Source organism: Falco peregrinus, chromosome 8, assembly GCF_023634155.1.
Source record: "Falco peregrinus isolate bFalPer1 chromosome 8, bFalPer1.pri, whole genome shotgun sequence".
NCBI lineage: Eukaryota > Metazoa > Chordata > Aves > Falconiformes > Falconidae > Falco > Falco peregrinus.
The window spans coordinates 16926955-16940261 of NC_073728.1; the positions used below are offsets into that span (position 1 = coordinate 16926955).

The 13307-nt window shown below is 47.7% G+C and overlaps 1 protein-coding gene across 6 annotated transcripts in view; it reads right to left on the minus strand.

Annotated features, from left to right (window-relative positions):
• Nucleotides 1–9189, minus strand: part of ITPRID2 (ITPR interacting domain containing 2) — a 53564-nt gene extending 44375 nt beyond the window's left edge. For 4 of the 6 annotated variants that reach the window (XR_008748558.1, XR_008748559.1, XR_008748557.1 and 1 more), the window contains exons 1-5: nucleotides 9046–9189; nucleotides 8410–8689; nucleotides 8218–8266; nucleotides 2797–2846; nucleotides 1886–1942 (exon numbers count right to left, since the gene is read on the minus strand). Coding sequence is in view for 3 of the 6 variants with exons in the window: in XM_055812945.1 (XP_055668920.1) it covers nucleotides 1886–1942; nucleotides 2797–2846; nucleotides 8218–8266; nucleotides 8410–8629 (376 nt within the window). In the remaining 3 variants the exon portion in view is untranslated. Of the gene's footprint in view, nucleotides 1–1885; nucleotides 1943–2796; nucleotides 2847–6741; nucleotides 6886–8217; nucleotides 8267–8409; nucleotides 8690–8866; nucleotides 9023–9045 lie in introns of those variants that run through there. The other 2 variants (XM_055812946.1, XM_055812947.1) reach the window with 2 other exon arrangements.
• Nucleotides 9190–13307: the final 4118 nt, after the last annotated feature.

A 13307-nucleotide genomic window follows, 5' to 3' on the forward strand; every position in this document is an offset into this window, starting at 1 on the left:
GAAAAGAGCAAAGCAATGTCAAATGTGCTGCCAGGAAAACGCTGCACCTCGACTTGCTGCATCAGCAACTTACAGTCAGCAAGTGAGAGCAAAACATGGAAACCTCCACAACCTCTCTCTTGTTTTGAAGAGGCACCACAAAGACACGCAAGTGTATACAAAATGCAGACACCACATCTGGGTTTTTTTAATATTCTTGCCTATAATATGGAGGTCAGCCTATCTATATGGATTAGCTGGCAACTAGTTTGAACAGCTAAACCACGGGTTTTAACAGCTCTGTAGGGGGGTGGGGTTACAGGACCCTGCCCGATGTCCTCCATACCATTCACACAGGGCTCTGGCTTGTATCTGGGTTCAGGCAGTCATGGGTGCACAAGGGCAGGCCACTCATACCAGCCTCAAAGGGGCTGTCTTGTCTGGCAGGGCACGCAGCCCTGCTCCAAGCTCCTCGGTTGTTCCCTTGCTCTCGAATGGGGTGCAAAGCCCAGCAGAAATACCTGCATCCTTACCCAGGAAAATCAACCAGCGATTCTATTATTGGGACCTTTATCATCTGAAAAGGAGGGAAACAACCTTCTCCCTAAATAATGCTAAAGGCTCATAAACCCCAGAAATCCTTGGGAATGATAAGCCAAAAAAAATGAAAAGAAAAAAGTGACATGATGTTTTAAAATGTACTGACTCTTGTACTCTTGATCATACACTCAGAGCTTGGATTATCATTACAAAGAAACTTTGCCTATGAAATCTTTGTACTGCAGGCAATCTAACAAGTAGAAAAGACTGTCAGAAAGAAAATTTAATCCTATTTAATCTATTGCAGTAAAGGACTCATTTACTGCTTCTCCATCATTATCAGATCAAGGTCATCAGATCAACTGTTTTCCTTAGAAGCCCTGACTCTTTAAAAATTAAAGACATTTCCTTCCTCCAGGCCCTGTCCCACTACTTTGACACCACTGGCAAGACTGCTGTGGAAAAAAGGGCTTTCTACTATACAAGTTTTGACACTTTGAAAAAGCTATAATTCAAAAATCACTAAAAGCTAAAGTGGGGGAGTGGCTTTGCCTTTTTGTTTTTCTTTTACACTGAGAACAGACATTGTCTTATATCCTCTATCCTCCAGATAACCCCAGGACCCAGGTTGTGAGACTGTCTTTTTGCTATTTTATTTCAAGACGCTGCTGTTAGAACAGGATCCACAGTGCTTTTGTTTGTTTATGAACACTTCTAGCCCATAACCAAGAGATGCTAGAAGTACTTTTCTACAAAGAAGTCCACCATGAACAGCCACATGTCCTTCCCCCTAAAAAGGGGAAGAGAAAGAAATGGCAAGCAGCTAGCGACAGCAAAGTGTGTGTCATGGCTGATCCAAAGTACTTACTCAGCTTTGGGGCTTTTCATTTTCAAAAGCACTTAGCCCTTAATGGGATTGCCTCTTGGCTGACAGAATTTCATTTCTCCTTTCAAAAGCCCACACATGGCACTCCCAAGGGATTCAGTGGAAGTGGGGCATGCATGGTTGCCAAGAGTAACCCATGGACAAGAAGAGCAAGTAAGAGAAACCACTTTCTCAGAGCCTCAGTGAGTGCTCCAGGCTGTGCTGCCACTGTGGGCATTAAAATGAGAAGGCAGAAGCGAATTCAGGCCTCCCTCTAACCTTCAGGTTAGACCAGAATGTTTAACACTAGCGACAGTCTAATAAACTCAAAAAGGAAATCTTCCTGCATTTTTCTATGTGCTTCATGCTGGGTTTCTGGCCAGCTTTATCAACTAACTGCCTTTGACCAGAGGGAAATGCTGTCTTTCAAAATAAAAATCAGACGACTGAACATAATGTTTTTTTTCTCTAGAAAAAGAGTCATAATCCTGCCACACCCACCTTCGGCTCCCAGGGATAAGTCATCTTCAAAACTTCCTCCATTTCTCACCAGCATGCCTGAAAATGTACAGTTAACAGTTCAACAACTAGAATGCTGCAATGTTTTCTTTCCAACAGCTTAACTACAGATATTAGCAAGACACTTCAGTTGATACAGCAGGATACAACCAGACTGTATTTACAATCCCTGCATTACTCATACAGTAAAGATGCACTAAGAAGTGAGAAGTTACAGTTGAGAACACATAAAAATTATTTTTAAAAAGAACAACTACAACACCGCTTTAGTTTTGCCCTCAGAATCATCCCTGAGTCAACCTGCAAGCCAATTAATTGCAAGTGGGAACCTGGAGGTACCACCCAACACATCTGTGCCTTCTGCTGCTACATTATCTATCCTCCAGACATCTTACCAGGGTGATCCAGAGTCTAAACCCAGCATAGGCATTCCCCTCGCTCTCCCTGTACTGGATTAAGAGTTGAAGCAAAGATTCCAGGCCCAGCAAGTAATTCCTCTGCACCCTGTCACTACCTGCACATTCTCGCTGTACTTTGAACTTCAGTATTTGGACCTGCTCAGATAGTAAAATTTTCAGGTGTGGCAAGCAGAGTTATTAGTGGCAGAGACTGCCTAATGCTCACCCTCTCAGAAAGGAAATTACAACATGCCCATTCTGCACATTTTTGGGGATGTTTTTTAGGGCTTTAACTAAACTCTCCAGAAAGACTTATTCAAAATCTTTTCCCCCTTCTCCAGCTTCTCAGGCACAATTGCTTTACATAGAGAGTAACTCAGCGACACCAACTAGGCTGTGGTTTGTGCCACCGCTAAAGAGTGAGGTCTCAGGCGAACATCTACAAAAGCACAGTTCCCAGCAAAAGAGATTTTAGTAGGTAAAGCCTTTCCTTACCCTTCAACAGAGGATTGCTTTGCTCATCCAGGGAGGCTCCCAGAGGCGTTCTGAAACCACAGAAGAGATTAATACTACTTTAAAAACTTGCTGCTTCATGTCCTTCCTTACAGTGTGTAACGAGCGTGTGATAACAGCAGTTGTCCCTCCCTCCGCCCCCAGAAAGCACAAACATCTGAGGACTGGCAATAACTTCCTAAACAATCCCCAGCCCTCTGAACAAATACTCCTTGTAGGGAAAAACAACGAAACAGGTTAATAATAACTGCAATGCTCAAACACCAGGCACCAGCACAGCTTCAGGGTCAGCAGCCCTCTGTTGAGGAAAATCATGGGCTTCTCAGAAAAACACCCAGAAAAAATGAGCATGGGGTTTTGGATGGACTAATTCAATCTTATTTATATGACAAAAACTGTTGCCATTTTTCTACACATTTAAAACTTCTTGGAGAAAGGGGTGAAAAGCTGTATTTGGTGATCAGGACCAAGATAAAACCCTTGACAGCTATGTTAGCTGTCACTTGCTAGTTCTGATACTTGATAGACTCTTCATGTCGGCTCTTATTTGGACGACCCCTCCTATTGCTGCTCCCTGAAGGGCAGGGGATTTGCTGAACCTCGTGGTGCTCAGAAGGAGCAGCAGAAACTGCACGAACAGCAGGTCTCTAGGTTCACACACCTTGTCTCTGAGACACGTTTAGCCAAAGGCCTGTCACTATTAAGTAACGCAGCATTAATTCTCAAAGCCCAAAACAAATTCAGAGATATAATACTCATAAAGAAGGGGAAAGCAAATGATTTACATGCCTATATTATGTAAGTTTCATTTGGGTCCTTAATTAGATAAACATATAAACCTGCCCAAAGACCTGAAAGTAAACAGTGCTCTGATACAGTATTTGTTTTGGTGCCATGGCCAAATTAAGCAAGGGAAGTTTGCATCTGCTTTCTAACAGACCTTACACTTCACAACCTTATTTTTCTTTCCTCTCTGAAAAGAGTTTATTCTTTCCATGTGTGGCCTTCTGATAGGAAATAAGCTCACTTCAATGTATCTTTCATGAAGCTAAGCAAAGCCCTGCCACGGTGAGACACCAAGGCAAACAGCCAGAGCATCCAGGTGCACAACTGTGTTTCGAGTGACAGGAGAGACTCTGCCCAGGCCCAGATCTCCCAGGTTTCTGTGTCCCTGTTCTGTGAAAGTTTGAAAAAACTTAGGGCATATTGTCTAAACCTGTCACGCTACAACAAGCCTTATGTTCTGAAGTAGTAACTATGCCAGTTGTTTACTCTGTGGCTTTGATGGGTGCGCTCCCATCTTTCTCCCTCTCCTTCCCTGGTGGCTACTTCAACGTCTCTACCTTTTCGATGCAGAAACTTGCTGGCAGTGACTTTGACAGCCAAGGCCACTGCTGCACACACCACCTGGCAGAAAATGGTAAAAGCAACCATCAAAGCTATCATTTTCCTTCAGAAATTAAGTCCATCACCTCTACAGCATGTTAGCAGCTACCAGAAAAGCAGCCCTGTCAACCACCCATCTGCTGTCCTGCTTGCACTGCTGCACACAAGCACAGCTGCCTTATACCCCCTGTCTTTTAATAACTTGCATTTAATAACTAGACACAATATGAGTTTAAAGGAGTGACAAGTAGCTGCACAAAAATCGTCCTGGACAACAGCACGAACAGCTCTGCCTTTCCATGCCAGGCTATTTTTCACCAGCAAGGCCCATGAGCTCCACCTCAGCCCCGTGCACTCAGGCAGGGTCGGGCTGGGGGGACCCTTCACTTGCTGGGCCCTCAGGATGAGGTCTCCCAGCCGAAGGTGCGGAACGGCAGGTCCCCAGCACATCCCTGCAGCCTTTGTGTGGCAGCTGGGGAGGAGCAGCATGGGGAGGCCAACAGCAACCCAAGGGCAGCCAGCAAAGAGCAAAGAGCTAGTAAATGGGTGTGTGTCAGGATCAAGGGATCCTACGGTTTTCCATTTGCGTTCACTCATTTATTGTTGTATTTTAACATACATGGCAATAACTTCTCTCAATATTGGTCTACAAAAGAACAAACAGAACTCTTGATGTCCACATTACCATGGGAGGTAGGCACTGAGCAGGTAAGAGGACCATGCACAGCCTCAGGGCTTCCTCTCATCCCAGAGGTTTCTTTACTCAGCTACCTGTTGTGGTAGGGTGATCTTCAGGAATGGGACAAGGGTTTTGCACTGTGCTGTGAAAGTGTTTAGATTTCAGCTTTTAAAGCCTTAATTGGGCAGAGGCCATGTTTATTTTAAACTTAAAGCAAAAAATCTCTTCTTTCTGAGGCATTTCAAGAACTCACTTCCTGCACATCTACAGGAGATGGCTCCTAAATACCTCCCGCATCCCCTGTATTACTAGCAGAATCTAAATATACTCAATCAAAATAGCACAAGTCACCACAGAGTCGACAAAAATGTCTTCTTTTCTATCAATACAATACAAACACTTGTGTTTCCTGTCTTAGCTTTACAGTAGTTACAACGAGAAACCTTTGTAAGCTTTCTTATTACTTCAAAATGCCTTTACAAGGTACCAGGCAGAGAGCAAAAAATGCCTTTCTCAAAGGCATGTGATTCCCAAAACATGAATGAAACAGAAACTTTGGGTAGCATCCGACACTTCTTAAGCCTCCACAATTCTTATCACAGTATGACACATACTTGTTTTTTTGTTTCTTTTGCTGTGATCATTTTTTTAAAAAAAACTAAAAACCTGCATCTACCAAGTTAAATAGCATGGGATATTAAGAACCTTCCTCTCTCCTCCAAAGTAGATGTGAAACAGAGATGCCAAGTAATAAGAGCCCTAGACCTCTAACATGAGTATCAAGGGACAGCTAGTAATTCTTTTTATCCATATTATAACACTGTGGATGCTTTTGGAAACAAACAAAGGAATAAATCTTATAAGCTGATCTATTTATGCAGTAGGTTGATACTAAGGTTTTTTGTGCTGCTGCCAACTCAAACCAGAAAATGAGATTTTTAAAGTGCCAATTTTCTTCTGATGTACAACTCACAAAAGCTTATAGAATCTCAGACAAAATGGGAAGGACTGCTTTTAAAAAATATGTAACAAAGAAAATACTTTATTTTCCTAACTGAATGTTCACTTGTAGCAATGGTTATATTTTTACAACAGAGCTTTGTAGCAATCAAAGCTCCACAGCAAAAAGTGTTATCAAACAAGTAAGAATTTTCAAGGACAACAACTGTAAATTTCACAACTTTTTTTTTCAAGTATTCTTTTTTGAACAACACACTATAGTATCTGTAGGGCTATTCTGTCCTCTGTTGACACTGTCCACTTTTCCTATATACATTGTTATCAAGAAACAATCAGTTCAGGGTTTTTATACATACAAACATTTCGTAACATTGCAAGTTGAATAATCATTTTACTGCACACACTAGCTACTGCTCACATGTGTATTAGATACAAAGAAACGAAACCGTTCTGCAGTTATAAAATGCAAGGACTGTGTACCACTGCAGGCAGCTGGGACCGCACCTCCCAGATACGAACCGTATATGAATGCACTCTGCACGTTACGGAGTCAGAGGCTAACTCTGGTCTGAATAGCTTGGTTACTTTAAGAGATCTTTAAAAAAACCACAGATTTTATCTTTCTGAGGAGAACACAAGATTCTTCTGAAAAGATCTGCAACAGCAAATAGTTAATACTTTAAAAGACTTCTGTGAAGGGCCACAATAGGTTTCACAAACACTTATTAACTAAATTTGCATCTCCGTATTAGCGAAAGGGTAAACTTGTGCTCTATTGCCTTGTGTGTAAAATACAGAAATACCATGTAAAATAAAACACCTATATTTGGGGAATCAACCGCCAGAGATGCAAACATATTTCATAGAAGCATTTGGTGCCAGTTTTAACAACAGATACTTACCAGAGCACAGGAATAAAACTGCAAGCTTTGCGTTACTACTCAAGATTTGTGACCATCCATTAGATGTTCACGTTGTCAGTTTGCAGGTTTGTGCTATGGAAATGGTAATGATCATAGGGCCAGGGAAGATTCTAGACAGAAATCCTGCAGATACGGAGATAAGTGGCACTGCAGCATTAGGAGGAATTTCTCCCTCAGGGGCCTCTTCCCCCTCCACTACACTTTTTTCCCTCCCCACTCAAAAAATATTTCTAACAACATACTGAATTCATAACACTTATTTTTAAGGATATATTTTGCCAGACCAACAGGACACCAGATTTCAGGTAAAGTTAGAAAAAATCCTCTCCCATTCTGGCATTCTGGAAGAAAGGTCTGTCAGGTCTTAATATCACATTTTTGGGATACAGTACAACTTCAAGCCTCTTGCTGCCAACACGACCTCCAAGGTACAGCCTGTAAAGATCCAAGGAAAACTATACCAAGGACCCTGTAGTTATAAAGGAACATGCGCTTCGGTTACGGGAGTAAGCTCAGTGATCTGCTTACTGGATCAAAGATCACAAAGGCACGGCTAACGGAGAGATAAATTTTCATCCTAATGTAGCTGCTTCTAAAAGAAGGAAGCCAGAAACCTTCAGTAGGGGAGGTCTCGAAACATCATTGTTAGTTAGTGGAAAGCTAATTGTTAGCTTTTCCCCATCAGCTCTGGCTCCAAAGGCTGCCTGGATTGAACGGAGAAAAAGACAGGACAAAAGCAGCTGCTACTGGATGTAGCATTTATGCTTTTACGTGACTGAGGATGAAGAAAGAGTAATGTCATCAGCTTGTTCCAAACAGCAGGGAAGTATTTTGTAACAGAAACATGGAATAGATACAAGTCTCAGGCTAAGGGTGGCAGGACACGGAGAGACACTTGGATAAATCAAGTTAGCCTAAATCGTGCCATCACTCCTGAAGAAGCACAGAGGCCACTGCCGCGGGGGCACCGTTGCTTTAGCTCTGCAGCAACAACCAGGCAGGGCAGCAGGGGAGGCTTTAAACTGGAACCCCTCGGTGACAAACTGAGCCGAACAGCGCTGTCTGCCTGACCCTTAGCGGCTGAAGAGCTTCAGCCTCGTTAACGAGGCCAAGGGGAGAAAAGGTGCCAGCGCCAGCTCTCCCCCGGCCGCCCCTACGTGCGCTCCTGCTCCACCCGTGACCCCAGCCGGCGGTATGGCCCCCACCGAGCCGACGGGGGCTTCTTGTCCACGAAGGGTCGCGACAGCGCCCGCGGCAAACGCGGCCCCGGCGCGCCGAGGTGCCCGCCAACCGGCGGGAGGGGAGGCGGGCGAGGCTTCCCGCCCTCCGCGACACGGCGCCGCCCGGCCCGCGCCCCGCTGGGGAACGGCGGCCGCGGGGCCCGGCCCCACCGCAGCGACCCGCCGGCGGGAGCCGGAGCGGGGCGGCGGGGGCAGGCCCGGCGGGAGCACCCACCTGCAGTCCTTCAGCCATATCGCGATCTTCTCGTTGGGAACGCTGTGGCCTGAGGGCAGAGCAGGAGAGAAGAGCCGCCCGTCAGCAAGAGCCCGCCCGGCGGGGCCGGCCCCCCGCGGCCGCCCCCGCTGCCGCCCCGCGGGGGTCCCGGCGGTCCCAGCGGCCCGCGGGCTGCCGCCCCCTGAAACCCACCTGCTTCTGCGGCCAGCGGCAGCTCTCCGCCGGCGAGGTCCTCCTCCTCCTCTTCCTCCTCTTCTTCCTCCTCCTCCTCCTCCTCGCCGCGGGCTAGCGCCGCCGCCGCTGCCGAGAGATCCTCCGCTTCCGACGCCTGCCAGGAGTCCCGGCTCTTGGCCCAGGCCTTCCTCTTCTGGGTGGCCCCCTGCCACTCCTCCGCCGCCGGGGGCTCCTCCATCGGGACGGCGGCGCCGGCGGGGGGCTTCACGCCGGGAGGCGAGTGCCGGAGAGAGCCAGCCTGCCGGGGGAGGGAAAGGGGAGCCGTCCCGTCCCGTCCCGTCCCTCCGTCCAGGGGCCGCGATCGGGGACGGGCCGCCGGGGGGCGCGGGGCTGCCGTCGGCGCAGCCCTGCGGGAGCGCTGCCGCCCCGCCCCGCGCTCACGCCCCCACCCCGGCCCGCCCCCAGACCCACTCACCGCCGCCCCCCGGCTTCTCCCGGACGGCTGCTCCCAGCCCCGCAGGTGCCAGCAGCGGCCCTGCCGCCGGGCCCGCCCGGCTACCGCCGCCGCTGTCCGGGGCGCAGCGGGAGGGCAAGGGGCTAGGCTGTGGTGGGCTCGGCTCGGCCCGGCCCGGCGCCCTGCCCGCGGCTACTCACATATCGCGCCGCGGGGCGGCGGCGGCGGAGGCTGCGCCCGCCCGGGCTGCGGACGGCGGCGGCTGCGACTTCCTCATACCGCTGCGGGGAGAAAACTCGGCGGCCACGTGACGGCAGCGGGGCCGGCGGCAGCTCGCCTCCTGCCGGGCCGCCCGCACCGGCCCGCGGCCGCCTCGGGGCAGGGGCGCGGGGGCCGGGGACCGGGCTGGCCGGGGCCGGGGCCCGGGCCCGCGGAGAGCCCCCCACGCCGGGCCTGGCAGGGCGCCGGGGCGCTCCGTGGCCGGGCCCGGCCGGCCGGCTGCGTGCGGGCAGATGGTACCAGCCCAAAACAGATGCGTAGCCGGCGGGAGGGCGCCTGTGACACTTTTTCCTCAGGGAATGGGAGTGCGGGGCGAGCGGCGGCGGAGAGGGCGGCCAGCCTGGCCGGGCACGCACTGCTGTGTGCCTCGTTTTCAGGGGCGTGAATCAGTTAAGCCTCTGCTCGGGCACAGGCAGTGTCTGCGGGGACACTGGCGGCGCCAAACAAGGCCCCTTGCAATCTGAGATGCACTTGGAGCCTTTATCGTCGGCTGCAGGAGGTACTCGAGCAACCAGAATCCATGAAAAACCCAGCAAAAGACAAGGCCCCGTGTCTGGGAAGGTGTCACACAACAGGCCGCTGTCACTCTCGGGGGTCTCACGGGCTGTTTCCTGCTTGCCCACTGAGATGGCCAGCTGAGGCCTCTGCAGCGAGAGCCCGGTGCCACCCTGCCTTGGCTGCACCCAACCTGGCGGCGGCCATGGCCGAGGCAGCCCCAGGGGTGCTGAGGGGCTGCTCCGCGCCAGTCCTGGGGCACAGGGCCCTGCCTCTGCCCTGCCTGGGGTCAGGCTGTCACCTCCCCGCCACTGCCCAACGAGCCCTGTCACCTCCCCGCCACTGCCCAGTGAGCCCTGCGCTCCCAGCCACATCACCTGCTGCCGTGGTGCTTGGGAGAAATAAGTTTTTTTTAAAGTGTCTTTTACAGCATCTTCAGGAAAAGATGCTGAATGACCAAGCACAAGCAGCAGAAAGGACCAGAGTCCTCTGGAGGTTTGGCTGGCACCGACAGGCAGGCACAGGAGGTGCCTTTTGTCTAAAGGCAAATCTGCCTATGGGAAAACCAGGTTAGTGGTGCTCGATAAATACTTTTAATTTTCCAGTTCTGTAGTTAAAGCCTTTCAAGGAATCTCTATGACATTTTTCCCCTACCAAAACCAAAACCAAACCAAACCAAAAAACAAACAAACAAAAAAGACAAACCCCCCCCCCACAACCCAAAACAAACCAACAAAGAATTCATGAGAACAAAACATTTCTTCTTTTTCCTAACCCCTCCAACTCCACTACTTTACATATATATAGCCTTCCAAAGATTAATTTCTCCTCATCACACAAGCCATTTTCCTAAACACACTCTAATTTTCTGAATGCACTGTATTGAAATTAAAACCGAAGAGCAGTAGCACAAAGTGTATTCGTATCTAATCTGTCACCGAAAGTGTTCATTGCCATACGTATTTCATGACAGTATTTTTAAGAGAAGAGCAAACTACAATTGAATCTTCCTTGTTGATCCTCAAAACAATCAACATTTTCTCAGCAGGGCATGTTTCACACCCTACGTGTTTTTGCATAAGCTAGTACAGGGCATGTCCTGAGCCATGGGTGTCCCAAAGCACAAGTCTGAGGGTCAGCATGTGTCCTGCACCCTCCACCACCCCGTCTGGGGCTTGGCCTCCAGCTGACGTTCCTCACAGGTGTATTTATAACACTGGAATCTTTAAATCTGATATTTTCTGGGTTTGTTGGCAAAAGCCTACCACAGCATTACTTCAACATAATGGCCAGTATTTCTATTTGATGCATATGCATAAATAGATGTATCTATTGGAAAGGACTCTTTGGGATTAAGCTGTCTGGGTGAGAGCTGCTGTGGAGGCTGGGGGGGGGGGGGGAGACCCGGAGAAGTTTAACCCCTGCTGCTGTTTTCTGCCTCACAGGGAACACAATAGCTTCTGGGAAGTAACAGTTTCGCTGGCACAGCTAAGGGTGAACAGTTGCAAGCTAAAAGCAGCTACTGTATGCGTTGCCAATACATCCTTAAGGAGTTCTTAATCCACAAATTACTGACATTATTGTCTATAATTGCTCGTCTGTTGTGACAACACTTATTCAGAGAATGTTTGAAGTGTAAACAGCAGCCAGTAGCTTTTTGCAATGAAGTCCTGCCAGGACGGCACCGAGCTCTCTCTTGTACCTTCATACCATCCCAGCAAGTCCCCTTTTGACTCTGTATGAATAAGGATTGCACACTCAATATTAAATAGAACTATTTATATATATATATATAAAATATAACTTTATAAGGAAAATATCTGGCTTGTTATTTCTTTCAATACTTGTAACCAAAAAATGGTTTTGTTCTGTAAAAAAAGCTTCTCTTGCTTCAGAATATAATTTTAGCTGTACTTCAAAGAAAAAAATCCTGTTACATCATCTGTCATTTAAATCAGACCAACTTTTTTTTCCCCAAATTATTTTTGAAACTATTCAAATAAAAAAAATTCATAGGCAGTAATTAGATAAAGGAGAAATTGTGGTTCACACTATGTTATAAATTCCTAAAGGAAGATTTATAACCACAGCACCACTAGCAGTACTGCCAGGCATCGCAGTAAAAAACACACATACATTTTAAGAATAATAAGAAAGAGCTGTCACAGCTGTAATCTGGGTGTTGGCCCTGAATACATAAATCTGTATATAAATACACACACATAGAGATACCATTTAATCCCAAAGAACACCACTAAATCACTGTCTTTTGTTCTTAAAAGAGCAAAAACCTTTGAAAAGGACTTAATCCAATTTTGCCTGCAAAAGATTCTTTCAGATATGGGATTGCGTAAAATAATACATTCCTACATAACTCAAAAAGATGTAAATGAGGTGCTTCCACTGATTCCCTTGGGGACTTGTTCCAGTGTCCGAGGGTGCTGTAAGTAGCACTTGCCTGCTGTAGTAGGGCTGGACTTCCCCATGCTTTAGAGCAGATCGTTTCCCTGCTAGATCTGTACGTCAAGAGATCCTTCACTGCTCAGGAAAGATTACACAATTTATCTATATTCCTCCATACAGTATAGAGGGACAGGGAAAAGCCTCTGGAAACCAAAGAAGTGTTTACAGGCTATTGCAGCTGGGCCCTTGGTAGCATGGTCAGAGCCTGCACTCCTTCCTCTGCTGCCTCCCCAGGAGCTACAGACATCCAGTGCCAGAGGAGGATGGGAGCAAATGGGATCAAGAGGTGCTGGTGGGGACTGGACAGGCCAGATTTGGAAGTCATTTCCTCTGTTTTCCAGCTCAGCAGAGAGCTAAGCCCACCGCCCCAGAACGCCCATCTGCAGCCGGACAAAGTGCTGCCAACCAGCCCCCAAAGCCCCACCGAGCAGATCTCACCGCAGAGGGGATGCTATGACCACGCAAGTGGATAGCACATACAGAAGCTACTAGATAGGGTAATCAGGAATAGGTTTACACTCAAAAAAAAGAACAAAACCAAACCAGAAAAACAACCAACCAAGCAAAACACTCTATGTTGCTAGTGCCTTCCTTTGTAGAAGAAATGGGAGTAATTTTAAAGGCTGTAGCATTTGGACAAGTGGTGCAATAGAACAAAAACCTTTTGTTGGGCTTTCACATGGCAGTGAGAACCAGTTCTTGACAAGGGGAGAAACTCCATGCTACTGCCCAACCTAGGTCTGATCCTGGGACTCACAGCTCCAAGTTAGCGATGTTTCATGACCACAATTGGATTTCCATGTTATTGGCTTTTTCCAGACAGAAGAGAGGAGGAGCTAACAAATACTTCACCTCAGCAAGCATTGTAACAAAAAATATTCCTACATAGTAACACAACTATGATAAATACTGTGCAGTTATTTGCTTTGGCAGGGTCTGTGTTTAAGAGCAGGAAAATGCATGAAGAAACACACAACCCAGTGTCATGTACATCTTTAAAGTTTCCACAGCTCCATTTTAGTAAATGCACTTTGTTAAATTAAGCAATTCCTTTCTGAGCCAAGATTACTTGAAAAAAAAAAAAGAAAAAAGAAAAAAGAAAGTCTACTGAGGCCTCTGTTAAATGAAAAAGACAACCCAGCTGGAGAGGGGTAGCACCTATTCCATGTCAGGAGAAAGGGCCTGCCGCTGCCTTTTGCAGTGTTTGGGTTCAGGTGGCCCACTG